The 27775-nt window shown below is 43.4% G+C and overlaps 1 protein-coding gene across 1 annotated transcript in view; it reads right to left on the bottom strand.

The window, feature by feature from the left end:
* The window catches only part of trpm4a (transient receptor potential cation channel, subfamily M, member 4a), a 31336-nt gene extending 8380 nt beyond the window's left edge, over positions 1-22956 (bottom strand). Inside the window, exons 1-20 of the mRNA XM_084676782.1 lie at positions 22755-22956; positions 12466-12527; positions 12182-12359; positions 11273-11453; positions 9611-9780; positions 9114-9291; positions 8293-8357; positions 7756-7995; positions 7546-7648; positions 7323-7441; positions 6802-7101; positions 5834-5935; positions 5397-5525; positions 4415-4544; positions 3046-3191; positions 2415-2527; positions 1018-1125; positions 865-911; positions 365-594; positions 160-275 (exon numbers count right to left, since the gene is read on the bottom strand). Coding sequence (XP_084532908.1) covers positions 160-275; positions 365-594; positions 865-911; positions 1018-1125; positions 2415-2527; positions 3046-3191; positions 4415-4544; positions 5397-5525; positions 5834-5935; positions 6802-7101; positions 7323-7441; positions 7546-7648; positions 7756-7995; positions 8293-8357; positions 9114-9291; positions 9611-9780; positions 11273-11453; positions 12182-12359; positions 12466-12527; positions 22755-22826 — 2789 coding nt within the window. The 5' untranslated portion in view covers positions 22827-22956. The remainder of the gene's footprint in view (positions 1-159; positions 276-364; positions 595-864; positions 912-1017; positions 1126-2414; positions 2528-3045; positions 3192-4414; positions 4545-5396; positions 5526-5833; positions 5936-6801; positions 7102-7322; positions 7442-7545; positions 7649-7755; positions 7996-8292; positions 8358-9113; positions 9292-9610; positions 9781-11272; positions 11454-12181; positions 12360-12465; positions 12528-22754) is intronic.
* Between the last annotated feature and the right edge of the window lie 4819 nt (positions 22957-27775).

Below are 27775 nucleotides of genomic sequence, written 5' to 3'. Positions count from 1 at the left end.
TATGGAACAAATACTTGCATCCACATCATGCCACATAATACACAATGCATACATATACATGCTTATCAAGTCATTTAGATGCTACAAGCACACGCACTTGGAGTAGACAGAATCAAACAGTGCATGCATATAAACACACACACATACACACACACACACCTGCAGCATAGTCCGAGGGAAAACATTATGATGGCTGTGAGGTCACACTTGTTCCACATATCTTGGATGTAGATCTTCATTCTTAGAAACACAGTGGTGCTGCCCACAAAGAAGGTCTGAGAAGGAGTGAGAAATGAACTGTAATGATAATGGCATGTGTGTGGGTGGGTGTGGGTGGGTGGGGGGGGGGTGCACTCTGACTGACCTGTCGGATCTCCTCGCACACAAGCGTGAAGACCCAGAAGTACAGCACAAACTCTAAGGTGGACGGGCCTTCTGGGGGTGGGGGCATGAAGTCCACCAATAGGACGTAAGCAAACAGGCAGAGGAAGAGGAAGTACATCAACACGTTGCCTAGGAATGAGGTGACAGGTGCAAACCAGAACTGCCGCCATCGTAGCACAGCATATGGAAGCTTGGGGGATGGAGAAGAATCTGGGGAGAGAGTTGGAGACAGAAGGATAACCAAGCAAGAAGGTATCCTGAGTTAGAGTAAAAGAGAGCTCTTGGCTCAAGTCACTTATTAGCTAGCTTTCACCTGTTCATACATTTCAGACATATGTCCTTGATTCCTTATATACTTATCTTCTCCTTCAAACGTGTTGGGTGGACAAGGCCCCCTACATGAGATTTTTGAGAAGGCGACAAGAAGGAAGTATGCCCTGAAGGCAAGACTTTTTAGTCAACACAACCTCGCAAACACACCTTTAAGACTGGCCCTTAGTGCAGCATATTCCTCTGCATCCTCCTCACTAAGAGAATGACAGGGAGAGAGTGGAGGTGAATTGGGGTTCAGGTGTGAGTGCACGCTGCTTGCACACAAATGCCATTCCATGAAGCAGAAGCCATCATGTTTACGTTTTCATGATGTCAGCGAGCGAGAACACAGTGACGTCGCCCCCGTCCAGACTGTCTGTTTCCCGACCGTGCGGTAACTCCTCTGACTTCCCTTCTTCCTCCTGCTCCCTGAGAGAATGACACAGACAGACATGAGGGACACAGAAAGCCCCAACTAAAAGCTTCATTTCATAGTAATATTATAGTCATTTCATTTCATATACCGGCTGATCACGTTCTGGTATGGTCCCTGCTTGTTGTTGTAACGCATCTTAGGTCGAGAAAAGACACTAGTAATGGGATTGGTCTGAGTGGCTCCATGCTTGGTGAACCGCTAGGCCTACGCCGGTGGAGGTGAAAGTGTCTGCTTTTACATTCCTGCTACCTGTCTTCAGTCATAAAAGGTTCCTCGATAGGGATGGGTATTACCGAGGGTGTTGAAGGAATTTTTCCTCTGTTGGGTTTGTATGGGTACCGTAGCAAACCAGGGGAGTCAGACCAGCCAATCCGACCCCAAAGGCGGGTCCGTCAACTTCAATTGGGGGAGGTGATAGAGGGAGTCTACCTGCCTGTTGAGGTGCTGCAGCCACTGGGCACATGGCACTGGTCACACCTGGAGCCCATCAGGCAATCAGGCGAGGGCTTAAAGGGCAGCCAGCCCAAGGCCGCAGGGGGAGAGAGAACCAGGGAGACAACCCTGGAGGAACGTTGCTATTAACCTTTCCCTCTGCTTTGACCCCCCAGAACCGCACTCCATGAAGGACCACAAACCCCGGATGGGAAGACCCCTAATTTAAAGTTTGTCCCACTACCCTTACCCTGAAACCCTTTAGTAAAAACCCATTTATTTTAAACCCCGTGTCTGAGTCCTATTTTATGTTGTATCGGGCCTTCAAGTCTCCTGGGTTGCTACAGTACGGTTAGGTGGCCGTTGTCAAAGTTAACATTTTTCTGTTTCTTTCTGTCTTCGTTTTTGTCATAAGCCTGTGTTGGGCTTGTTTCTTATGGGTGGGGTACTATGGCCACATGTTTGTATATTCATATTTCTGTCCATATTGGACCGAAATATTTCTATCCAGTTGTATGCAATGTGTTGTCCCTTCAGTTTCTCCCCTCACTCTCATTGCTACATTCAGGTTTCCAACTGTGATTGGCTACGAACTCCATTCCTCGTCACCGGCTCAACAGCTCCCAATCAATCAGCTTTTCACCCTTTCCCCATTTAAACCTCACTTGTCTTCTGTTCATCAGCCAGATCATTCTGTGTTTGTTAGTCGACTTGGTGCAATTCATTTTATTAGAACACTAAAGTAAGCACATTTATAGTCAGGCATAGAGCCAGTACAGAAAGTACAGTATAGAATGAGATAATCAGACTAAAATAGATGTACAGACATGGACCAAGGTTTGCTGCTGACCTGAAGCTGATAAGGTTGGTGTAGATGAGAGGGGGCAGGAAGAAGGTGATGACCAGTTTCCACACCTCCGTGCTCCTCTCCATGTCCCCCCACCAGATCTGAGACAGCAAAGACTAGTAGGGGATAATGCAGGGTAAGAACACACATACTTGTTTGCTGCTCCGAACACATGCATTTTTCACGTTTGAGGTGTTTAAGGTTAATCACTGTCGTTTGATAGAGTATACATACACTGGCAACATTAAAACAAGTTCAAAGACATAAAATACTTAATGAAACTAACATTTACTGTTTGTTTTGATATGTATTGAAACTGTATTGAATATTCATCCATCAAATATACAACTTTTTTACAGACTCAGGGTCCAGTTATGATACAAGACAAAACATAAAATGAAGAGAAAAATATATATAATCCATACAGATCAGTGTGCTACGAAGATGCAACGGTTCCAACGTCTACACAGCTTGGATTGGTAGCCTACAATGATTTCATTTTCCGACTCTCCGACTCAAAGAAGAGACATCATTGGCTGAAACCTGGGCATAGCACAGACCTCATCCTGACCTTCTCTCTTGGGACAGACCCTGACCTTTAGGTTTTGTCCTGACGTTCTGTCTGGAGACTCACCTGCACACCGTCGTGGCTGAAGAAGAGGCGGGCGTCGGCTGCGGTGGCCATCTGCAGGCAGGTGGCTCCACTCCACACCGGTGACTTCCTGATGAGGAGAGTGAAGGAGCGGCTTTCACTGCTCTGGTAGCACTCGCTGAAGACATCTGGTGACAGAGACCAGAGTTAACAGTAGCCTTCAGAAACGGGGAGGACTCCATGACGGACGTGCTCGTCCATGACAAGCCTCTTCACCGAGAACGGCCTCAACATCCTGGACTAGTAAGTTCCGAGAACTTTGCCAACTTGCCGTGGGAGTTTTGGGGAAATAATGGGAATTTCCGGCCGGGGAGAGGGAAGTTTGGACCTCCCTGCTTAGGTTGCTGCCCCCGCAACCCGACCCCAGGACAAGCGGCAGATGATGACATGATGACATGATGACATGATGACATGACATTTTTGACATGTAAATGCTTTATTTAGGAAACCTTTACAAAGAGGCTAAATAGCTCATTGTAAGAGACCCAATTACAATAATTTTCATCTTAGCAAGAATGTCACTTTAAGATCATTAAAACTCACCAATCACTGAGAACTTACTCATCACCAGTGTTACTGTAATAATATTACATTTGTCTGTAACACAGTAATGTAACGCGTTACTGTTGATAACTTCAGTAATCGCATTACAGTTAAAAAAATTGCGTTACTTGCATTACTTGCATCAATGCAATCTACATATCGTGAGGAAAAATAAATCAATCAACTCCCTTTTACAGTACGTGTGTTTGCGTAACACTCGTCACTTTGACCTTAGCTTCAAACTTCAAGAGGCAAAAACATAATGGCAGAGCCGCTTAGGACATCGTTTGAGGGATGGAAGTATGCTCATTACTTTTACGTTTTAGTTGCGCAAGACGGCAACAACTGTACAATGTACATTGTGCCCAGGCCAAAAACACCTCTTCACCGCCGCGAACGCAACTTCTAATATTTTAAAAACATTTTCAACGGCAACATGCCAACTCCAGATTAGTAGCTAAAGATGGTAAAGACACTGATGCCGATTAAAGTTTGCCGTTGCCGATACCAGCCAAGCAGCCACGACTGGACTTCCAACAGCAGGTTACCAAATCAGAGTTAAACAAGCTTGTAGGAGCATATATCGTTGAGGAAATGTTGCCTGTTTCGACAGTGCAATCGCCCTCTTTCCGTAACATCTTGTGTATGTCCTCATTATAATAAGAATTTGGGTTGATTTCGGCATATAGCCTATATATGGTACATATATTGTTATTTGGCAAGTAAGTTATAGTGCTAAGTTATAGTGCTCTGCTAATCACCAAACCAAAGATTTCCTGTTCGGAATAGGTGAGGGAGATGAACCTACCATGAGCTAGATTCTCAAACTTCTGTGCCAGCTCCTTCATGGAGAGCTTGGTCTCCGTCTCACTCTCCAGCTTCGACAGCTCTCTCAGCATCTTGCAACCGCTCAGCGCACTGAGCACAGACTCACCCGCCTGAAACAGAGAGCCACAGTTTGCCATTGCCCTAGCACACGGTGCTTTTGCTCCTCCTGTTAACACACACTGACTGAGATAGACCTAACCAGCATGATTGTCCTGGTCCTGAAGTATGTATTCATAGCTCTGCCACAATAACGCCGCTTTGACTTGCCTAAAGTTCAAAGAGTGAGCTTGACAGATATTTTTGAATATACAGAACCTTCTAGCTTATGTTAGTTGTTTGAGAAAGGTTTGCAGCCCAGACCCATGTGTTTGGCAAGGCTCTTCTGGAAGCTTTGAGACATAACAAAAATTTTGCTTGCACCATAAGACTTCATAAGCATAGCTAACATCACCTACATTCATGGCACATTAAACCAGCCTTATTGAAAATAATTTTCAGAATAAATTTACCCATTTTACACAGAAATGCCCCTGTGCCCTCAAAGAGAATGGTTGGTACTCGTGTGGGTCCCAAAATTAAGTCCCTTTGTAAATACAGCTTTCCCTCGACTCAACCTTAACTCAAAAACCTATACTGAACCCTGAACTTAGCCCTAGCTCCTAACCCTAAAACGATCCCTAATTCATAACCCAAACCGTAATGTCATTTTAACCCTAACCCCCCCAAAAAACATAATATTAGCACTTAAATTGGTGAGGACCCCCCCCCCCCATTGCATTGATACATCGTTACATCATCACTCACAAGTGTTTTCATGAAGATGATTTTTAAAAATCTCTTCAAGTAAAGCCTTACCCCAAAAATGCTGCACTATCTATAGTTACAGCTCATTGTCTTGAGATGGAGTATATTGAATAGAATGGCACTGTTTATTGTAAGCTATGGTTGAACATGGGTATTACCATCTCCCAGAAGTAGACGGCCATCTCGCTACGGTTCTGCAGGACGGCCCAGATGAAGAGGGAGGCCCAGGGAGAGAGACATCGTTGTTCCCTGTACGGACAGTCCCCCAACAGCAACTTGTTCACATGCTGAAGAGGGGAGGGGAGAAAGAGAGACAGAAGGGGGTTAGGAGCAGGTGGGGTTAGAGAGGAGAGGAACAACGGGAGAGAGTCTGCCAAAACAAGAGACGCCCTGTGCAAATTTATTTTAAAGGGTTAGGGTTAGGGTTAACTTTTCAATACAGTAACTAGACAGTTAAGTTGTGTTTCTCCTTTGCTTATAACTTGCCCCCTCGAAAGAGCAACAATTGGCTGTTAGGATTGACAACAAAGACATAGCCTATATTACCGTGCAATCATGTGTCATAACTACTAGTAGTAGACAGCGTCTGAGCTACCTTCAGGGCTCTCCTGGTGCCGGTGCTGTGGTCCAGGCCCAGTGGGCTGTAGTAGAATGGCTCACACACATCACCCAGGATACCCCATAATAAACGAGAAACCTAGGGCACAACCAAAGAGAGACAAAGATTGAGTTCGATCAAAAAACCCGACTTCAGCATGACGCCCTGTGTGATTGTTTTGACTGACACATTGTCGTCTTCCTCCCCTCTTTTTTATACACCCATATCAAATTGTCCTGATCCTTAACCACCCTGTACATACTACATAGAAAATACATTGTGATGCATCTTTGAATTTATTTTACAAACCCATTACATACACAGGTTTCAATTTCTCCCTTTGTTGTCACCCAGCAGATAACGTCATTACATACACTCCACCAACCCCACCCAACGTTACCTCCACCCCAGACCCCTCACCTCCACCCCAGACCCCTATCCTCCTACCCCAGACCCCTCACCTCCACCCCAGACCCCCTATCCTCCTACCCCAGACCCCTCACCTCCACCCCAGACCCCCTATCCTCCTACCCCAGACCCCTCACCTCCACCCCAGACCCCCTATCCTCCTACCCCAGACCCCTCACCTCCACCCCAGACCCCCTATCCTCCTACCCCAGACCCCTCACCTCCACCCCAGACCCCCTATCCTCCTACCCCAGACCCCTCACCTCCACCCCAGACCCCCTATCCTCCTACCCTAGACCCCTCACCTCCTAACCCAGACCCTCACCTCCTAACCCAGACCCCTCACCTCCTACCCCAGACCCCTCACCTCCTAACCCAGACCCCTCACCTCCTAACCAAGACCCCTCACCTCCTACCCCAGAACCCTCACCTCCTACCCCAGACCCCTCACCTCCTACCCCAGACCCCTCACCTCCTACCCCAGAACCCTCACCTCCTAACCCAGACCCCTCACCTCCTACCCCAGACCCCTCACCTCCTTCCCCAGATCCCCTCACCTCATACAAGCTCAGCTCTTTGGCCGAGACGGGTCCTGTTAGCGGGCTATGCGGCACCTTGAGGGGTGAGCCTCCATCAAGGGAGTCAGGGAGCGAGCCTGCCAAGCCTTGACGCTCGGTGAGGCGCCGCTGGAGCAGCGTGTACGCCAGAGAGCTGTCAGAGAGCGACCGATAGAGGGTCTCCAGTCGCCGGTAGGTTAGGTAGTCCAGGATGTTGAGGCCGTTCTCGGTGAAGAGGCGCACAAACTGGGGCTTGTCGTTGACGAGCGCGTCCGTCATGGAGTCCTCCAGGTCCTCATACTGTTTGGGAGTTGGGGGTGGGAGAAGAGGGGGAAAGAAGGGAAAGTTAAGAAAACAATGTCATACCATCTGTGACTGAGATATATTTCAAACTTTTTGATTGTTGCCTGGCTGACCTGTCCTCACAATGCCTAGCTCTAACAAGCACAGCAGAGCACACATTGTTCACCGTGTGATGTCAATGGAGGGTTGCAGTGGCGTTTCGACTAGAGAGAGCTCACCCTCCACAGGATGTCTCCATTGAAGAGTTCACTTTTTGCGATGTCCACTCTGTTCCACGCTACAGCAAGCTTCAACTCCTCTATGTACTCACTGGCATCGCTGGATATGCGTTTACTTGCTGACACACACGCACACACACACACACAACACAAATCCTTATATGTCGACTTTCCTTTCACAAACTTGCACACATACACCTAGGCACACACACCAAGACGTTACCTCTAACCAGAGCCTTGAGGAGCACTGTGTCAAAGTCGTCAGGACCTTCCTGTTCGCCATCAAACACTGTGATCAGATCTCTGTTCTGATAAATACTCAGAACCTAAAGGAGAACGGGACAGAGAGGTAGAACGATATAGTATTGTTCTACATTTGCAAATCATGCTTGCCACGATTCAATTTCCAAGGCACACCCAACACCATACCCACCCTATCCACCAGCTTCTCTAGGTCCACCTCAGCAGGGAAGTGTCTCCTGACCTTGTCACGCACCCTGTCCCTCAGCTCTGTGCAGGGCCCCTCCCCACCCTCACTCTCGGATGGGGAGATGGGGGGGCTGAGGAGCACGGCCGAGAGGTCGTCCAGGACCTCGCAGATCAGGTCGGCTGCTGGGCCGGAACCAGCCAGGACTAGCCACGGGGTGGTCTTCCTCAGAGAGAGGTCAACTCTCTGAGAGAGACGATGACGGAGGGAGGGTGGGAGAGAGAGAGGGAGGGAGGCGGGTGAGAGAGCGGGGATGAGGGGTGGCGGGATGAGAGGGGGGGGGGGGGTGTGAAAGTGCAGCGGCCGTGTGGAAGAGGAGATGATAGCAGCGATGCAGGGAATGGGAGGGAGGAAGAGAGGAAGGTCATTATAGTATGGAGGCAAATCTAGTGCTACAGAAACAGGGGAGTGTGACAAAAAGAAGGAACAAAGAATGAGAAAGGCAGACAAAAGCTGTTTGCGGTGAACTTGCGGTTTTCCTACCTCCAACATGGCAACCTCCCCTGAGATGAGCATACACAGCACAGGGATTTCAATACTGCCACTACCTGCCAACACACCAGGTAAATGGGACTGCGTCAATTCTGCTATGTGATGAAGTTGTTGATTTTGGATGTCGTGAAAATCTAAAGCTTCAACAGGAGGATGCAGACACATTTCTCCTGTTGTGTCTGAAGAGGAAGCTGTTGGGGAAGTGCAGCATATCCTTGGTATCAGTCCGTTTGGCACACAAACAAACATCTGCAAAGGGTGCACACTCATTGGGATATCTAGCTAAATTTATTTTATTACAATTACAGGAACAAATATATAAGAATCCAAAATAGTTACTAGCTATTGCCTGATTAGTTCATGCTAAATATGACAGAAATCCTTTTTATTTTTCTCTCTGCAATGTTGAATATGACCACTAGATGGCAGACTATGCTCACATATCAGGTCAATGGACCCTGAGTAACTATGTTGCCTGCCGAGGGTACTGTGGGTAAGACTGTCGTCAGGTATGTGTGTTTATGGATTACCTCTGGTCAAGCATACATATCACTTTAGAGTAAATCTGAAACATTGTATTTGAAATGCACTGCAATGTGTCTGGCCTAGTAGGTCAAACAAATCAAGCTTTGCATTTGTAGTTAACACTATTTGTAAACTGTATCATGTATCAAAACAGTTTAGTTATGCATATCTTAACATTGTACAAGTAGTAAAAGCTAAGAGTACTTGACAGGGTGTAGAATTCAATTCTGATTATGACTGTGACGCAAGATTTGCCAATCATGAATAGGATGAACATTGCGTCTCACCCCAGATGCCAGTACGCTGATGAGAGATGTAGTCTTCCATATTGGCCCTGAAAGCTGTCTCTCCACCTGGACGACCGACACTCCCATCATCCACCAGGAGGAAGGCCTGGTAGTTATTATCCAGGCAGCAGGAGTCACGAGATGTGTTCTGCACATAGTAACGTGCTGGAAAACTACCCTGGGAAAGGGAGAGAGAGAGAGAGAGAGAGAGGGGGGGGGGGGGGAGATACATAGTGAGAGGGGAAGAGAGATTAAGGAAGGAGGATCAAATGAACAAGGGAATGGTGAGGAACATTAGGTGAAATGTGAAATAGGAGAAAGCAGGTGGAATGAACAGGTTAGGGAAGGGGAATGGTGAGAGTGGGGAGGAGAAGTTTGAATTGAGAGAACCGGATTTGGACTGGTAAGTAAATATTGTATATCAAATTGCAAACTATCAAAGAGAGCATACCTGCTGACCGACATTGTGTGTGTGTTTGTTTGTGTGGTGTGTGTACCTGAGGGTTGACAAGTTGCTGTCTGTTGTGCACCAGACCCCAGGGGGCCACGCCAAGGGCAATTACTTTTTTCTGAGACAAAGAGGAGGCCGCCGCCCCGTGATCCCTGACCGCCTCCCCCACACAGCGTCCCACCCCCTCCCTCAGCCCCCCTGTCACGATCCATGCCCCTGAGGGAGAAGAGGGAGAGGAGAGGGTTATGAAAAGAGGAGACAAGTGAGGCATACAAAAGAGAAAGTAAAGAGACAGAGAGAAAGACAAGTAGAGATACACACACAAAGAGAGAGAGAGAGAGAGAGAGAGAGAGAGAGAGAGAGAATGAGAACGGAGAGAAACAGGGAAAGAGAAATTATTTGTGTCTATTAAGCAACCATGGAGTAATGGTTGCAACTACACAAACTCACACACACTGAAAGGGATGCACTGCATTTTTATGCAAACAGGCTTCATAAACTATTTCCGTCAGCTTAGATTACTAACAATTGGAAAGCAGCTAAACAACTGTGCATATTCCATGAGTGAGGGGCCCAACCCAATTTTAGATTTAGGATGTCTGCCTTTGGTTGAATGTGTTTCCTGTGTTTTGCTCTATGAAGCTCTATCCAATTACACTAAGAGTGTGGAAATCAAGAGATTGTTAAAGCAACAGAAGTAAAAACACGTAGTAAACATATATTCACAGTGCATCTGATTTTGTTCATACAGTGGCTGAGATCCTTTTACTGTTCCACACCATCTAGGAGTAAAGACTGTAAAGACTGCTTGCTTTTTTCCACAGGTACACCGTTGCACTTTTTTGACGTTCATGTTGTTAAATTGTTTAATTGTAACTTGTTCAACTACATGCTCTTGTGGTTTTTCCCTTTGGGACTTATTTAGTTTTCACAGTGTATGCTTCATGTTTTGACTACCCGCAATGTTTGGGGCTATTTCGTTGTTATGATCAGTGACCTATGCACTTTTGTAAAGCTCTCTTTTAGAAGTTGCTTTGGATAAAAGTGTCTGCTAAATGCATAAATGTAAATTTAACCCTCCCTTAATTTTCACATGCACTAAGTGAAACAGGAGGAAAGAATGGTAAAGGCACACAGATGTGTACACTTTGCACTGGCCACTATACACCACCACTCATGGAATATTTATTTATTTTGGTTTGCTCCAATTCATTCTGCTCCTCAGTTCATTACAACGTTATTGGCTGAAATATGTTTGAGCCCACATGGTCGTGGCGTAGCAAGGTTTACTCTCATAATCAAATTCCGGTTTTGCAAGAAGAAGGTTGAACTTTACAGCATATTCTTCTAGAGTTTCAGCAATTACTGAAGCATGTAAAAAATGCAAATATGTTGTGGTGTGTCTGGATGACACTGTTCTACTTGGTGTTGCAACTTGTTCCATCAAACTTGGGCCCAAAAACCATAACTCCTTCAAAGTGTCTATTCTGCCTCATGTGTTAACCTGCATAAAAGCTATGTTGTAAACGCAGTCACGTCAAACATTTTACCATGTGTTTAGCATGAATGCTTTTTTGCATATGGTGCTGTATTTACTTCACATTTTATTTTACTGTGCACAGATACAGGAGTACATAATGTACAGACAGATAGATTGAATGATTGATACATTTATTGAGACATTTGACTGAAGAAAAATAGTTCTAACCTGTGCTCTGTGCCGCTCTCACCAACCCCTGCCGCAGCACCTCCCTCACCCAGGTCTTGACCTTTTCACGACCTTCACCTCCCACCACTGACACCACTAGGTTGGGTGAGGGCACACCCCAGTGGGCTGTCATCAGGGTGTACACGATCTGAGGTGGAGTGTCACATGACAGACGCAGGAACTGACCAGTGAAGACACAGGGTAAAACAATGAGTAACATCAATGTTTTGGGTGTAAATTGTGGGTGGGAATAGTGTAGATATTCAGAGTCACATTTGATCTGACTGTGATTCTTGGTTGTGTTATTTGGTCTTGGCAAAAAAAGGGCATTTGTTGGAGTATGTTTATACAGTTTGGTGTGCACAGGACAGGGCTTTTACTATCATGACTTACAACATATTGTTTACTGACTAATGTTTTAGCTGAAGCAGCTAACTAAAGGAACTTAAAATTTTCTTGAGAAGCAGATTCATTTGATTTGATCGCCATTTGAGATATCATGTGTTCTCTAATAACACAAAACTAGGGAATTTATTTTTGTGTTTCTTGTGTTTCTTTGATGTAGCCTATGGACAAATATCCCAAGATAAGCCTGAGTTGTTTTCAAGAGTTTGTTCAAGGTTTTACAGTATTTATACTCTTGTAATCCACTGAGAGACAGAGTGACAGGCTTGACTGAATAAACACATTTTACCATCAGACGTTTGGCCCTGAACATATAAAGTTTTATTGTTGTGTGCGTGTATTTCAGTGAGCATGCGCGTCATAATTGTCTACGAATAAAGATATGTGTGTTTGTACGACAAAACAGTTCCAAGAAGTATGTGTGTGCTCATGTGTGTGTTAGTGCCGGTGTTAGTGTGTGTGTGTATTTATGTGGGTGTTAGTCTGTATGTGCGTTTGACCCACATGGCTGTGCCTCCTCCCAGACCCAGCAAACTCCAGCTCTCCAAAGGCATCTGTAGGATACTCAGAGGAGTGCTGGGAACTGTCCCATTGGCTGACAATCGCTGCCCCAAAATAGTCGCCTGTGGCAATGGAGCCATGCATCTCGCGCACACCTCCGCACTGGCACAAGGCTCCATTGCTGAACCAAGAGACAGCAAGACAGACAACAAGAGAGAACACGTCGAGACACTAGTTTCTGTATGTGTGACTCCAAACAGTAGAAGGTGACTCTGGTGGGCTTTTACCTGAAGGAGTCCTCGACAAACGAGGTGCACACTCGCTTCTTGATGATCTTGGGTATCCAGCTCTTAAGGGATTGAGAGACAGAAGAAATGTGTTTTAGCATCTTTGATAGTTAGCAAGAGCATTCGTCACGGGATGTCATTCTCACAGGATTGATTCCATTTAGTAAATCTCCCTCCATCAAAGCAGCCACAACAGATACACTGCATTTGTAAAGAGAGGTGAAACTCCCACTGTAGCCACTAATTCCAGAAACATTCGCATTGACATATATTTGTTTACGCTGTTTCAACTTTTAGTGTCATAATGTGTTGCTTGGCCATGTGCAACCTATGCGCAGGTAAACATCAACCCAGCGTTCAAGGATTACCCCCAGGACCCCCATAACGGGCCTTCTCCTGGTATGAAGATTAAGGTTATAGCTGTCCCTCATAAATATGTATTCACTGTGTAATCATAAAATTCACTATCAGATTTTAATCTGTAAATGCCCATAAACGTGCAAAGACACAGGTGCAGTTTTACAGTAATAATGGACTGGTTTTCATTTTCACACTAGATCCATCAATGAGTGTAATTACGTAACAGATGTATAGACATTTACAGTTTTTTACAATCGCTACGACAGTTTTTTCAATACCTTTAACACGTTTCCTAAACTCTTAACACAGTTAGCACATCTGTCTGTACAATTAACACATTTCTTGTCGCTTTGACACAAAATGCATAGACTAAGAACACATTTTTAATGCTTGAACTTATTTTACACACAAGCTCAACCAAGACCAAAACAATCCATTTGTACTGCCCAGTTTACCAATGCTTTCACACTGTCAACAAAACAGATAACATTATGTTCAAAACCTAAATTATTGGCTAAAGTCAAAGTGAACAGCTGTTTATATTGTGAATTGAAACACAAATATAGCCCTTGTATTTTATTCCATTGCTACTGAGAAACAGCTGAAGTTATGCAAATACTGTAAATCACAACGGATTCCCAACTAGGAAACACTCAGGTGTTGAGGTTGTTTCAGTAAAGACAGACAGTAAAGAGGACCTCTTTGGGCTGATCTTGTGTGGAAAAAGAACAATATAGAGCAACATGAAGAAAGTAAGAATACAGTAATGCCTGCACAAGGGAGAGGGAGACAAGTACCAGGACAAAGGGAGAGGAGTGGGACAAGGTAGAGGGGGAGGGAGAGGAGTTAGAATGTGTGGTGGAGCTCAGAGAAGGGACAGAGCTAGGGTAATACTGTAAGTGGCAGCTATATTGCATATTTCTTGCGGTAATGTCCTGTTGCAAATGAAGACTTTACTGCAGCAATTATGTTGCTGTCTTCTTTTTTTCAATACAGTAACCATACATTCTATAATGATACTCTGAAATGGGTCTTTCTTTTTTGTTCAGAATTTTCTGGAGCAAAAGAAACCAAATGCATGCATTTACTAAACCCAACACAACAAAAATGTAGAGAGGCTTCAAAAGAAACTGCATTGCAAACACAATGTATAATCTATATACTGTGAGACCTGACACATAAAATAATGCTGTTTCTGTAATTCCATTTGATATTAGTGTTTTTTATGACATTGTGCTATGAATGATTACAGTAACACATTTCTTGTTGCTTTGACACAAAATGCATAGAGTAAACACACATTTTAGTAAATGCTTGAACTTCATTTACACACAAGCTATACCAAGACCAAAACAATCCATGTTTACTGCCCAATTTACCAATGCTTTCACACTGTCAAAACACACTTTGACTTTCGCCAATAATTTAGGTTTTGAACATGATGTTATCTGTTTTGCTGACAGTGTGAAAGCATTGGTACATTGGGCAGTAAAAATCGATTGTTTTGGTCTTGGTTGAACTTGTGTGTAAAAGAAGTTCAAGCATAAAAAAATTCTGTTTACTCTATGCATTTTGTGTCAAAGCAACAAGAAATGTGTTAATTGTACAGCCTACACAGACGGATGTTGTGGTAACTGTGTTTAGAGTTTAGGAAACGTGTTAAACTGTAATAACGATTGTAAAAAACTCTAAATGTTCCTGTTGAAAGAGAATATGTGTTAGTGTTTTGGTAGACATGGTGTTATGTTTTGTATATTTTTGTGTTATAACAATTAGTGTTTGAGTTTAGTTTACATTGTGTGATTTTGAGCATGAAATTAACTGTTTGCCAATTGTGTGTCGTAGGTGTGTTGGCGTGTAAACACAGCAAATCAATATATAAACACCATGGAGCAATCATTAGACAAAACACATAAAAATGGAGAACACAACATCCAGGCCATGTAGTTCCATGTAAAACCAAATTTGTTTATGTATACACAGTAAATGCATTTACGTAGCAATAAAGAAAATTGTTTTGGGATTTTGAAACACTGGATTTTGGTGTTTCAACACCCATTGACACTTTCCTGATGTATGACTATGTTTAGCTTGTTTTCTGCACCTCTGTTTTGCCCACCGTTTTTGGAGGAGGGGATCCCTAACGGAGTTGCTCCTCCCAAGGTTTCATCAATTTGTTCTCCTCTAGTTAGTTTTTCTGGGAGTTTTTCCCTGTCTTCCTTGAGGGTTGAGGTCGGCTGGGTGGCAGTTCTATCAGCGTATGTGAAGCCCTCTGTGACATTGCTTGTACTGTAAAAGGGCTATACAAATACTGTGCATTTGATTTGGTTTGAAAATATTACAGTAACCATCACAACTTACAGTAGTACTGTCAACAAAGAACAAAGAATGACGGCGTGCTGGAACCAGCCTTGAAAACACTCCACATCTATGTCACCAAATGCCAATTCCATTGCCTGTAGGGTGATTTATCCTGGTATATGGGTTTCGGTCATAAACCTTTCACCGCCACACAGAGAAAAACTCTTCAATTGGGTTGAGAAAAGGGCTGTATGGTGGAAGGTAAACATTTACGTAAAGTAAAAAATGCTACTCTTGTATATAGACACCATGGTGAAAGCTGACATTGTCCCAAACCACCAATAGAAACAAGTGTGAACAATTTTGAGTCATTGTGTTTTACAGATGACAACTGTGTTGTAGTTGTGTTTACTGTTTGCCCCCTTTGTTTACCATTTTGCAGCACAAGTGCATCACAGTGCAAAATGTGTTTAGTGAATGAGAATGTGTTTAGAGTTTTGCCAAAAGAGTGTCTGATTTGACAAATTGGTTTAGTTCACTGACCATTTGATTCAGAGAATGGGGTTTAGTGTTTTAGCAATCGTGAAAAACTGTAAATATGCGGACTAACTATACAACAAGAGCAAAGTCTAGCTGATACTAAGGGGAATAAAAAATAAAATATAAGTAGTCATAATTTACAATCTAACCTAAAAAAACAGATTGTGCAAGAGAACGATACAATAGTGCAAATTGCAATGTGCAGGGTGTCATTGTGCAGCTTGTGATTTAAAGTCAGTGTGAGTCCCAGGGTGGGAGGGGTCGGCCACAATCTTCCTTGCTCGCCTCAGGGACCTTGAGGTGTGCAGATCCTCGAGGGAAGGCAGATTGCAGCCGATCACCTTCTCAGCAGTGCGGATGATACGCTGCAGTCTGCTCTTGTCCTTGGCAGTGGCAGCAGCGTACCAGATGGTGATAGAAGAAGTGAGGATGGACTCAATGATGGCTGTCTAGAAGTGCACCATCATTGTCTTTGGCAGGTTGAATTTCTTCAGCTGCCGTAGGAAGTACATCCTCTGTTGTGCTTTTTTGGTGAGGGAGCTGATGTTCAGTTCCCACTTAAGGTCCTGGGAGAGGATGGTGCCCAGGAAGCGGAAGGACTCCACAGTGTTGACTGGGGAGTCACTCAGGGTGATGGGGGTGAGTGGAGCTGTGTTCTTCCTGAAGTCCACAACTATCTCCACTGTCTTAAGAGCATTGAGCTCTAAGTTGTTCTGGCTACACCAGGTCACCAGGTTGTCAGCTTCCCACCTGTAATCAGACTCGTCCCAGTCAGAGATGAGCCCAATGAGGGTGGTGTCATCCGCAAACTTCAAGAGTTTGACAGACGGATGACTCGAGGTGCAGCTGTTGGTGTACAGGGAGAAGAGCAGAAGAGAAAGGACGCAGCCCTGAGGAGATCCGGTGCTGATGGACCGGGAGTCAGAGACTTGTGTTCCCAGCTTAACGCACTGCTTCCTGTCAGACAGGAAGTCTGTGATCCACCTGCAGGTGGAGTCAGGCACGTTCAGCTGGGAGAGCTAGATTTGAGGTGTGCCAGCACAAGGCATTCAAAAGACTTCATTACCACAGAGGTCAGGGCGACGGGTCTGTAGTCATTAGGTCTTGTTGGCCTTGGCTTTTTGGGCACAGGGATGATGGTGGAGGACTTGAGACAGGCTGGCACATGGCATGTCTCCAGGGAGTTGTTAAAGATGTTGGTAAACACAGGAGACAGCTGGTCAGCGCAATGCTTGAGGGTAGCAGGAGAGACAGAGTCCGGCCCAGCTGCTTTGCGGGGGTTCTGCCTCTTGAAAAGTCTGTTAACTTCACCCTCCTGAATGGAGAGAGTCATCACTGTAGAGGGGGGGAGGCCTCATGGATGGGAAGGGGTAGTTCAGGACTGTCCAATTGTCTTTCAAATCTGCAGTAGAACTTGTTCAGGTCGTTGGCCAGGCAGGAGTCGTTGGTGGAGTGGGGGGCTCTGGGCTTGTAGGTGATTTGAGCCTGAGCCCTCTCCAGACAGAAGCAGAGTCGTTAGCAGAGAACTGACGCTTCAGTTTCTCAGAGTACAGTCGTTTAGCCTGTCTCACCGCCTTGCTAAACCTGTTCTTTGACTCCTTGAATCTGTCTCTATCCTTACTCCTAAATGCTTCCTCCTCTGACCTCAACCTTCTCTGACCTCAACCTTCTCAGCTCTGCTGAGAACCCGGGCTGGTCGTTGTTGAAGTCACCCTGGTGTGTGTTGGTATACAGCAGTCCTCACAGAAGCTGGTGTATGATGTCACAGCCTCAGTGAGTTCATCCAGACTATTGGTAGCAGACGTGAACATATCCCCGTCAATACAGTCCAAGCACGCCCGCAGATCCTCCATAGCCTCACTGATCCACTGTTTTGATGTCCTCACAACAGGTTTACAGAGCTTTAATTTCTGCCTGTATGCAGGAATCAGATGGACCATGGTATAGTCAGAGTGGCCCAGTGCTGCACAAGGGACGGCGTGGTAGGCTCTACTGACTGTAGTATAGCAGTGATCCAGAGGGGTCTCTTCTCTGGTTGGGCATTTTATGAATTGTCTGTATTTAGGGAGTTTGTGGCTGAGATTACCTTTATTACAGTTTTTCACAATTGTCAACACACAAAAAGCAAAACTTTGGCACAATTTTCACAACCTTAACGTCATGTACCAATTGCTCGACCCAATTTATCACTACTTTACACTCCCTCATCTGCATTAGACTCTGACTTTCCTTGTTTACACACTGATGTCAATTACACATCACCTTGTTGTCAAAACACTACACACAATGTTCAGTTGTTGCACACACTTCTCAAGTTAAGTCTCAAAGCATCAACCTACAACACACAACTATTCAAATCTCTAAACACTCAGGTGAGCAATTTGCGATCAGGACTGCAGCATAAAAAGGGCCTTGAGCCTCTGTTTTGTTTGGTGAACAATGGAGAACTTAGAACATATCAACAACCAGAGAAAGAGAGGGGTAAGAGTGAGAGGAGGAGTTGGAGGAGGAAGAGGAGGGAGAGGAAGAGGAGGACAAGGAAGAGGACAAGGAAGAGCACAAGGAAGAGGACAAGGAAGAGGATGACAAGGAGGAGGAGGAGGAGGAAGGGGAGAAGAAGAAGGAGGTGGAGGAAAAGGATAAGGAGAACGGTGATCTCTAATGACAATCGGGCCACCGTGGTTGACCATGTGCTCAACCATGGATTGAGCATGAGGAAAGCTGGCCAGAAGGTCCAACCAAATCTCAGCCGCTTCACAGTTGCTGCCATCATTAGAAACTTTAGAATGGAGAACAGGTATGAATTATATTTGCCTTGTGTACTGAAATATTGCATATCAATAGAATACAGTGTGCTCACTGTATTTGTATTTTGCAGAACTGAAAGAAAACCACGGAAGAACATGGAGGAAGAACATGCACTTTCACAGCCAAACAGGAGACTGACATTGTGAAAATGGTTTGTTAAAACAACACTATCACACTCCGACAGATACAAACCAGGATCCTGGCTGACCATGCCACATTCAGAAACATCCAGACCATCAACCTCTCTACACTGTACCGTGTTCTCCGCAGGAATGCCATGCGGATGAGTGTACAGGGTCCTATTCGACCGGAACACAGACCACATCAAGGAGTTACGGCAAGAGTTTGAAAGTCCCATACATTCTGCACTGACACATGCATGTATTGCACCTGTAATGTGTCTCACTGTACCCCACTGTGTTGACCCATCTGTGTCCATACTATACAGTAACTGGCATTATCATGCTGTCTGTTCCAGCAGATCCAGGAGCATGACACAGCTAATGATCTATATGAAGACATGAATACATATTCAATGATGAAGTTGGATTCAACTTGGTGAAGAGGAGGCGCCGAGGCAGAAATGTCATTGGCCAGCGCACCATTGTTGAGGTCCCTGCCGAGCGTGGTGGGAACATCACTTTGTGTGCTGCAATGGGTTGAGCAGGCCCGTTGACAGTACTGTACTGTTCAAAAAATAAAACTTTTTTTGCTGCATATGTGTGCTGTTTTATGTTTGACTATGAAAAAATGTGGCCTACACTGAGACATTTTACAAAAGTTGAAATGGCTCATTCTCCAGAGTGATTGTCATTCATATGGTGGGTTCCATTTCGAGAATTGTGTTTTCAATTTTGCACTACTGTGTGCTGTGAATGCTTGGTAGTGTGCAGCAAATGCTTATTGTGTGTACTGTCATTTGAAAATAAGGCTGTGTGTAACAAATGAGAACACAAGTTCCATTTTGTAAACAGGTGAGAGATTTGGCAGAAAGTCATCTTGCAAAGGGAGTGTCAGGTTTTGCATTTTGTGTATGCAGTTTTGAGAAAGACGTTATTGTTTTGAGAAACGTGTGTTAACAATTGTGAAAAACTGTAAAGTCGCCGAGTACAATAATGTGTTAAAAGTATTGAAAAAAGTGTCATAGCGATTGTAAAAAACTTTAAGTGGCTGTTAAATTGAAAACAGAAACGATGTGTTGAGTAGGTTAGTGTACAAGCGTGTTTATGTGCATCTGCACTTTACCATAACTATTCCCAACTGTCAATGGGTTGTTACATTGCACACACACCAGAGATGGGAAAAATAGGTAACATGAGTACTGTATGAGAGTGGGAAAGAGACTGTGAGAGTGTGTGTATGTGAGAGAGAGAGAGAGAGAGAGAGAGAGAGAGAGAGAGAGAGAGAGAGAGAGAGAGAGAGAGAGAGTGAGAGAGAGAGAGAGAGAGAGAGAGAGAGAGAGAGAGAGAGAGAGAGTGAGAGAGAGAGAGAGAGAGAGAGAGAGAGAGAGAGAGAGAGAGAATGAGAACGGAATGGCAAGAATGCAAGGAGTCGTATTCATGTTGAGACAGGATGGAGAGGTTCAAACGCTTCTAGAGAACAGAGGGAGATCCCATCATCACACGGTCTTTAGTCAGCTTATAAACACTGCCATGTCTGTGTGTGTGAGTGTGCGCGTACATGGACTTTTAGTCAACTAGAGTAGGCCTACTGTATGTCTTATTACAGGTATTGCTTTTGATGTACATGTTGGGACAAAGAGAGGATACATTTTTTTAATTACAGTTTGATGTTTTAACACTTAGACATTGGACAGAGATGGATTTTTAACAGAGTTTAGCTATGTGTGGTGTTTTGAATTTGTATTTTAATATACTAAACTATGTCCCAATGTGTATGGTATATAGTATGTCTGTGTATAGTCATATTTAGGGTAAAACATTGTCCTTACAGCAAGCAGGAGATGGTCCTTGACATGCCTACACAACTGGCAACCATGGTGACTGTCGTCTTATCTGTTAAGTTAGTGCCTTTCTAGTCTATGTACCCTGAGTGAAAGCACATTAGATTTAGGCCTACTATTCTCAAACTGAATGTGCAACCATACAGGGCAGATCTGCTGTGAGTTACTCCACTGCATTGGGGTTGTGTCTCCATTCAAAGCGGCAGAGAGATGGTCAGAGAGATAAGAAAAATTAGATCAACCATAACATGAAGGTGTAACTAGACGTTTGGCTCCAGTTTGTATATTTGACATAAGAAAGGTTGTGGGCTGTGTGGCAAGCTTGAGAAGGTTAGATCTTTTCAACAACAAATAGGCTGCATTGTAAGAGAAGCATGTGGGGATTTAGTATAGGTTTAGATAAACCTGTGTGGCTTGGTTTGAGTCTCCACCTGTCAATTCATGTGTAAAAGGGATTAACTACAGCAGCTTGCGTTTCTCTGTTTTTTAAAACAACACAACCGCTAGGCTATAGGCTTATTCTCCCACCTTCTCCCACTATAGGGAAGGTGAAATACCGACATTTGGCTAGTAGCCTATGTTATAATTTATTCGAGGCTTTACAATAAAGTGTACAATAACATGTTAGGTTCAGGTTGGACATGTTGGACAGACTCAATTCAGCCTAACATATAGATGTGTTCCATGTTAGTGGGTTTTCCGACAGTCATTTGATATTGCGCCCATGTCTAGGCTGTGGCAAGCTTTTCATACAGAGACCTAAACACTGAATGCTTTACATGCACACTAATACGCCGATCATAACCCGATAATGGCAATGCGATTATTAAACTGATCGTGTGTAGGCCTACACATTTATCTGGTTTGCAAAGTCGGGTTAAGGTCTTAATCGTTGTAGGCCTATTCATAACCCGATAAAGACACCTGGATTTTTGCCCAATTTTTCTATTCTTTGTTGCATGTGAACACCTTAGGCTACTCGGCTTTCTTGCGGTTTTTGGAAACCGCATACACTTGTTTTGAATCACTTGTTTTGAAGTTACAGATTTACTATTTAGCCTACCTAAATAAACAACCACAGCCAACATTAAAGACATGCATTTTGTGACGGGTAGAGCTAGAGCTAGCTTATAGGCGTACTGAGCGTACAGTATAGATCCCTGAATCATAAGGTTACGACGTCTTTCACTTTCCGTTACTATTAAAAGTAACATGAACGCCGTTGTCATTTGATTCTGCATCAAATAGTCTACCTAAAGTAACATCCTTTTTACAATTACATACAATAACCTATCCTCAAACGATAAGCAAAATAACGAGTTATTAACACGGAGAAAGGATAGGTTTAACTGTAACGTGTATAGCGTTACGTGTTAGTGGCGCTATGCTCGTGCAACTTGTTATAAAAAGTAGGAAGCTGAACAGAAGTTTGTAATATGTATAGTAGGTTTCAATGTGTTATTGAATGAAACATACAGTAGCCTACTAGTAGGGCCGATACAGGAAGACACGACAACACTTTGCAGAAGAATATGGTGCAAGTTTTGTCCGAGAGCATATGGAATAATAAAACGAATCATATAGACGCGTTTATTGAGTAGGCCTCGCTAATCGCATAACTAATTAGGCCTACACATGTGTAGCCTACGGAGTAATCGTATTATTGGCATACAGTAAACCGACAAATGCAGGCTACTTGGGGTTCTCATGGTCATGTAAACGCACTCACTGTTTGGGGTTTGGTTTAGTGAAAATATAAAATTAAAGTAGGCTAACGCGCAGATATGCCATGGCCTGCAGCTGAAAGAAACATAATTCCAATCGAAAGTAGGGCCTAAAGTTCAATAAGATTGCTTTATTAAACCACAGCAGGAAAGGCCTCAGGGTTTGACTGTCACCCTGAATGGCAAATACCGGCACGTCTGAACACGCAGGAGAACCGACGTTATTTAACAAACAAGGACAAGGTTGACGTTTAGTTTTTAATATATTAACTGTAGGCTAAATGGCCCAGTAATTTGTAGCCTTAAACGTTGTGCTGCTGGGATGTCCATGCATGGAAACAATACTTAATAATTTACTCCATATCCCATTTGTAATTATCTACAATTTGAGGACGTTGACGTTTTCTTGGGTTTAGATGAAGTTGGCAGCAGCGTTGGAAATAATGTAATGGTTTAGTTCACTTTGTTCTCATCTTTTGATTGCCTAAACGTCTGTCAAGAAAAAACGACAATTGTCGACTTTTGGTTACGCACTACTTTGGTACACCATCCCCATCGTCGCATCTTTAAAAAATACAATTATTAGGTCAAACCTGATCTTTTTCCGTTTTTCTCGTTCCTCCTCTCATCCAGCCGCCTTCATTCTCTTTATCCGTTTCCTTCATGACACAATCCCTTTTTATTTTGCCTCTCGTTCGCCCAGCGTCCGCCCTAGAAAGGTGGAGTAGCTAATAATTCCATTTCGAAGTTTGAAGTTGACCGCTGGAACTTTTAGAAGTGCCTGCATTTAATTTGCTGAGCTCCACCCATCGCCACAGAATCAAGTTTTAGTTTTCTGTTGCTCCGCCTTAATTGTTGAAAACCTACCTGCTTAAGCTCTAGAAATTTGAGATCAATTTTGCTTTTTTCATACCGATAAGGTTTTTAGCTGTTTTCAGGATCCGCTTGCCGGGGTGTCTTTCCAAAAAGTGGCTTTTGCCAAAAACAGATTGCCGAATTTATAAGCCAGATTCCCACATTTATTTCCACACATTTATTTCTGTGCTGTATTTATTTCCGATCTCACATGCAAACGAGAGGGGCATGGTTATCTTCAGACCAACGCAGCTGCACACAAGATCGAAGCCAGATAGGGACACCTAGATTCGGTAGATAATGGAAGACATTAGCCTTGTCAGAGATCGTATTCTGGCCTTATAGACAGTGGCGGAACCAGACTTTTATATATGGGGTGGCCAAGGGGTGGTCAGGGATACTTCAGGGGGTCCACAGACTAAGACTGAAAATGTGTGTGTAACCGTAGCCTGGCATCTAAGCAGTGTAAAGTATTCATATGATTGCTGATTAGAAGGAGAAATTACAATTCGCTTAAGCCGAAGTTCTTCAGTGTGGCGTAGTATGGTCCACTAGAGTTACTTTAATCAAATTCTACATTTACTATGAATAGACTATGTCCACATCTGAATTGCAACTCATTTCTTTCTTACACACGCAGTACTCACAAACTGGCGAGACTTTTGTCCGTCTGTTTTCATGAATATATAATCTGGGTCTAACCATGTTAGAGGTTGAACCTTTAATGAATCTTTTACATTAAAACATAACTATTAGTGTATACTCACACAATAAATGCCACAGCCATCAAAACAAGAACACTCATGAATCAACCACCAACATTTTAAAGTGAGGCTTAATCGAAAACGTTTTTGCGTAGGCTTACATGTGTGGCCTACAAACACAAGCTAAACTTGGCATGTGACTGACTGTATGCTCTGACTTGGTGCCTGTAGCCTCAGGGAGGGGGCTGCTCTGAGGTCTTGGGGTGGTGCAAAGACTGGGGTCTATTTCCATCTGATCCCATTTGCTCAGCTTTTTGAAGAAGTCTGCTATCTCACCCTTTATTTTAATGTTTGAAGTGAACCCTAAGCAAATACAACATGTAGGCCTACACATCCAATTACCCACATTTGAGTCCAATCTCAATCTTAAACATATCCCCATTATTCATCTTATGCCTGGACGACTGTTCCTTTCTGACCTAGATAGTCAGGTCATCACAATAGATTTCAAATGGCTAAATGATACTGTTGTTGTCTTAAAAGTGTGCTACATAAATGAAAATGAAAAAAATGAAATTGAATCAACTACACCATAGTACGACAACTACGCTGTTATAGCTAACCTACTAAGGTAGTGCTAAGTGCTAAACAAAAACAGAGATATTTCTCTTATCTGAATCTGTTATGGAACCAAATTGCCAATATGCATCCTTTTTCTATGGCTCTGCGGCCCAGCAACTCAACTTTCATAACATTTTGTTCAGGAAGCCTCAACCCCAATGCTAAACCTTAAAACGATTACTGTAATATGATGCTCTTGTCTTCCGTCGCTCGCGCTGTATCAGACGCTGGCGTTGTGATTTGTGACTGACTGGTGAACAGTGGAAATATCCTCGATTGGAAAAAAAATGCGCTGCCAAATGTCAAAATAAACACTTCTTTTAACAAGATAAATTGAATGTCAATCAGCATCAAATTGCCAGGGATAGCAAATTACACTTTGGGGTGGCACCTGGGGTGGCCAGTCCGATAGCAGGGGGGCCCAGTGCCACCCCGGCCACCCCTCTGTCTCCGTGACTGCTTATAAATTGGCCGGTGCATACAAGAAATGCAGGTGCAGTTAGAAAAATTGATCCACACAGGAATCGAACACCCCCACACATCTTTAACACCCCCATCCAGCCATGTCCTGTTCCATGGAATCAGAAAGTTCTTATCTGAAACCCATTATTTTGTTTTGGCTTTTATTCTGTGGAATGTACTTGATTTCCACAGAAGTCTTGAATGAACACAGTACACACACCTACTATTACTTACCAGGCAGATGAGTGTGTATGTGTATGTGTGTGTGTGTGCACACGTCTAACCCTCTCCTGGAGACATCAATCATCGTAGATAGGGGCTTGACTTTGCTGGAATCAAACAATGGTTGACATAGAGCCTGTGTCTGTCCAAACTTGATGATGATGTCCAGAGTGCGAATTATACAATGACAATCGGGGGGGTCAACTTCTTATCCATGGCGTGTATCGACCCCCCCGACCTGTTGTTTTTACCTCTTTTGGGGGGTCCAAGTCTTAATTAGGGGGGTCAGACATCACAAAAACCCCTGTAATTCGCACCCTGATGATATCACAGTTTTTATTATTTTAACACAAGTTGATTGTTGAAACACCAGGAGAAAAAATGCAGTGTCATGGTGCAACATGCACTTGTGCATGCAATTGTGTTGTTGTTAGGCAGCCATGATAAAAGTTTTAACAAGTTAGTAATGTGTCTGTTAAGCAAATGTGAAACGTCACAAAGAAAATGGTCAATGATAAAACAGCCAATTTTGCAATTACTAAAAGGATACATTTATCTAAAGAAAATCGACTACTCCCAAATCTAAAAGTATCTCCAAGTAATCCTCAATGTTTTTCATAAGTATCTGTAATACGATTACATTTTTTTGGACAGTAACGTAATGGAATACAGTTACAATTATGTAATCAGTTTACAGTAATACAATTACTTGTATTCTGTTATACCCTAACCAGGGTCAGGCCAGAGATTTTCATCAACATCACAGGCAATGTTTTCTCTAGCCAAATAGCAGGGGAGAATGCCCTTGAATGCCTGAGCCAATTCTGCTTCTTCCTATGATATTTGCATCCATGATTTCAAAGTGCAGATGAGTTTACTTTTTTATTCATTCCAAACCCGATTGCTGGAGTATTTTTGCTTGTTAGTGCTTACACATGGATAATTGTTTGTTAAGGGTGTTTGAACTGCGCTGGTGTGAGTTTACTTTTCAAACGGCAGTGTTTTCTAAATGACATAATGGTGACAATTGTGTCTTACCGTTCTTTCCGTGTTCTTACATTTTTTTAAACTTGTTTGTCATACTTTGCAATTGGGAAATGGCAACAAGCGTATCAAAGTCAAGTTCAGATGTCAGTGGCACAAGAATGGTAGCCTGGCTGCCAGCCCAACTTAGCCCCGCCCACAAAAACATTTGGCCGGGAAGTTGGGTCTGGGTAGCTCAGTTGAGAAAAAACTATATCCGAACAAGAGCTGTTCGGACCAATCAAATTGTCAGGGCGGGCTTTATACGATGATGGACAGATGATCAACAGTAACTTAATCAACCACGTCACCAAAGAGCGCTTGGGTTGAATTCAAACAACATATTACGTTGCTCTGGTTGGTTGTCTATCCAATTTAGCGAAGAGGGCTTTTTTTTCCAGGTTCAGTTAAAACACGCCCCATACTCACATCTAAACGGAGTGTTATCAATCTCATATTCTGACCAGAATTATGAGTATGACAACGTCAGGCTACAAGAATGGATCAACACAAAATAAATCAAACCCACAACCAAGGCTTTGGTAAATTAAATAGAAAATCTCCAGAAAGAGCAGCAAACAGGTTCACAAAATTACAGGTTTCATGAAAGGTAATAAAAGATCTCATGCAAAAGGATAACAATGCCGCGCAAGTAGCCTACAACCTCAACTTGAGAGTTAAATTAAATTGGTTTAAAAACCACCTGATTACATGAGTCTACGATTCCAGTACTTCCTAAACAATGAATGGTTTACTAAGGTACACAATTAGCTTACGAAGGTATACAATTGGCTAACTAAGGTACACAATGCAGTTTTAATGGAATTTGAGTCAACTTTCATCCAAATCTCCTTTTGGCATCCAAATCTCAACCCTTTCTCCTCTGACCATGTATACAAACATCCTGTAATTTCAGCTTCTTTATACAACTTTGTGAACGCAGGCACGACTCCCTGAGGGCCAGGGAGGGAGAACGTACAGCACAGGAAGCAGTAGCCCTGCGCTAGGACAACTCAGGAAATTCACATCCTGCCAACCATGACTAAGGGAAGACACAGAGCAAATAGTAAATATTTTGGAAGATTGAGACACCATTTTAAATATGTATAGTATCCTACATTGCTAACACCAATAACACATTGATAGTCAAAAGGAAGCTTTGACCAGCTATAGCAAATTATGAGATATCATAAATACTTAAAGGGCAATGATGTATTTTAAGAGTCTTCAAACATGACTATAGTACCACCTACAGTAGGCCATGACTCAATCCAATGGGTCTACTTACTTGTCATTCATTCTACATATAATTTGTGTTCGTAAAGCATGCAAATAAATCTAATAGACTTTAAATGGCCATAATTACAGTAGTAAGGCATACTTGCAATGTTAAGCAAATTCTAAATTCTTGAGATGTGCGAGCAAAACAGAATGGAACCGGATCATTGAGTTGACCCTCATAGCTATAAGACAGTCAAGCTCAGTCCCCATTCTCTCCCACTGTAATTTAAACTTTATACATTCCAGAAAGCAGGTTATGTGACATACCCAGGTAAGTTAACTCCCCACAGCATTGCTGTTAGGTGCCACCCTTAGTACAAATCATTTAGAATTCTGCATTTCCTTATTTTCTACTACAACATTCAACTTTACGTTGTACAGTGGTTGTATGTGCTGCCATCTTGTGTTCCATAATTTATTTTCAGTAAAAAGACAGACAAAAGAAA

The sequence above is a fragment of the Hypomesus nipponensis genome, chromosome 17 (genome assembly GCF_054491055.1).
Source record: "Hypomesus nipponensis isolate SF chromosome 17, ASM5449105v1, whole genome shotgun sequence".
NCBI lineage: Eukaryota > Metazoa > Chordata > Actinopteri > Osmeriformes > Osmeridae > Hypomesus > Hypomesus nipponensis.
The sequence above is the reverse complement of the archived record's forward strand: the minus strand, read 5'-3'. Positions and strand labels throughout refer to the sequence as shown.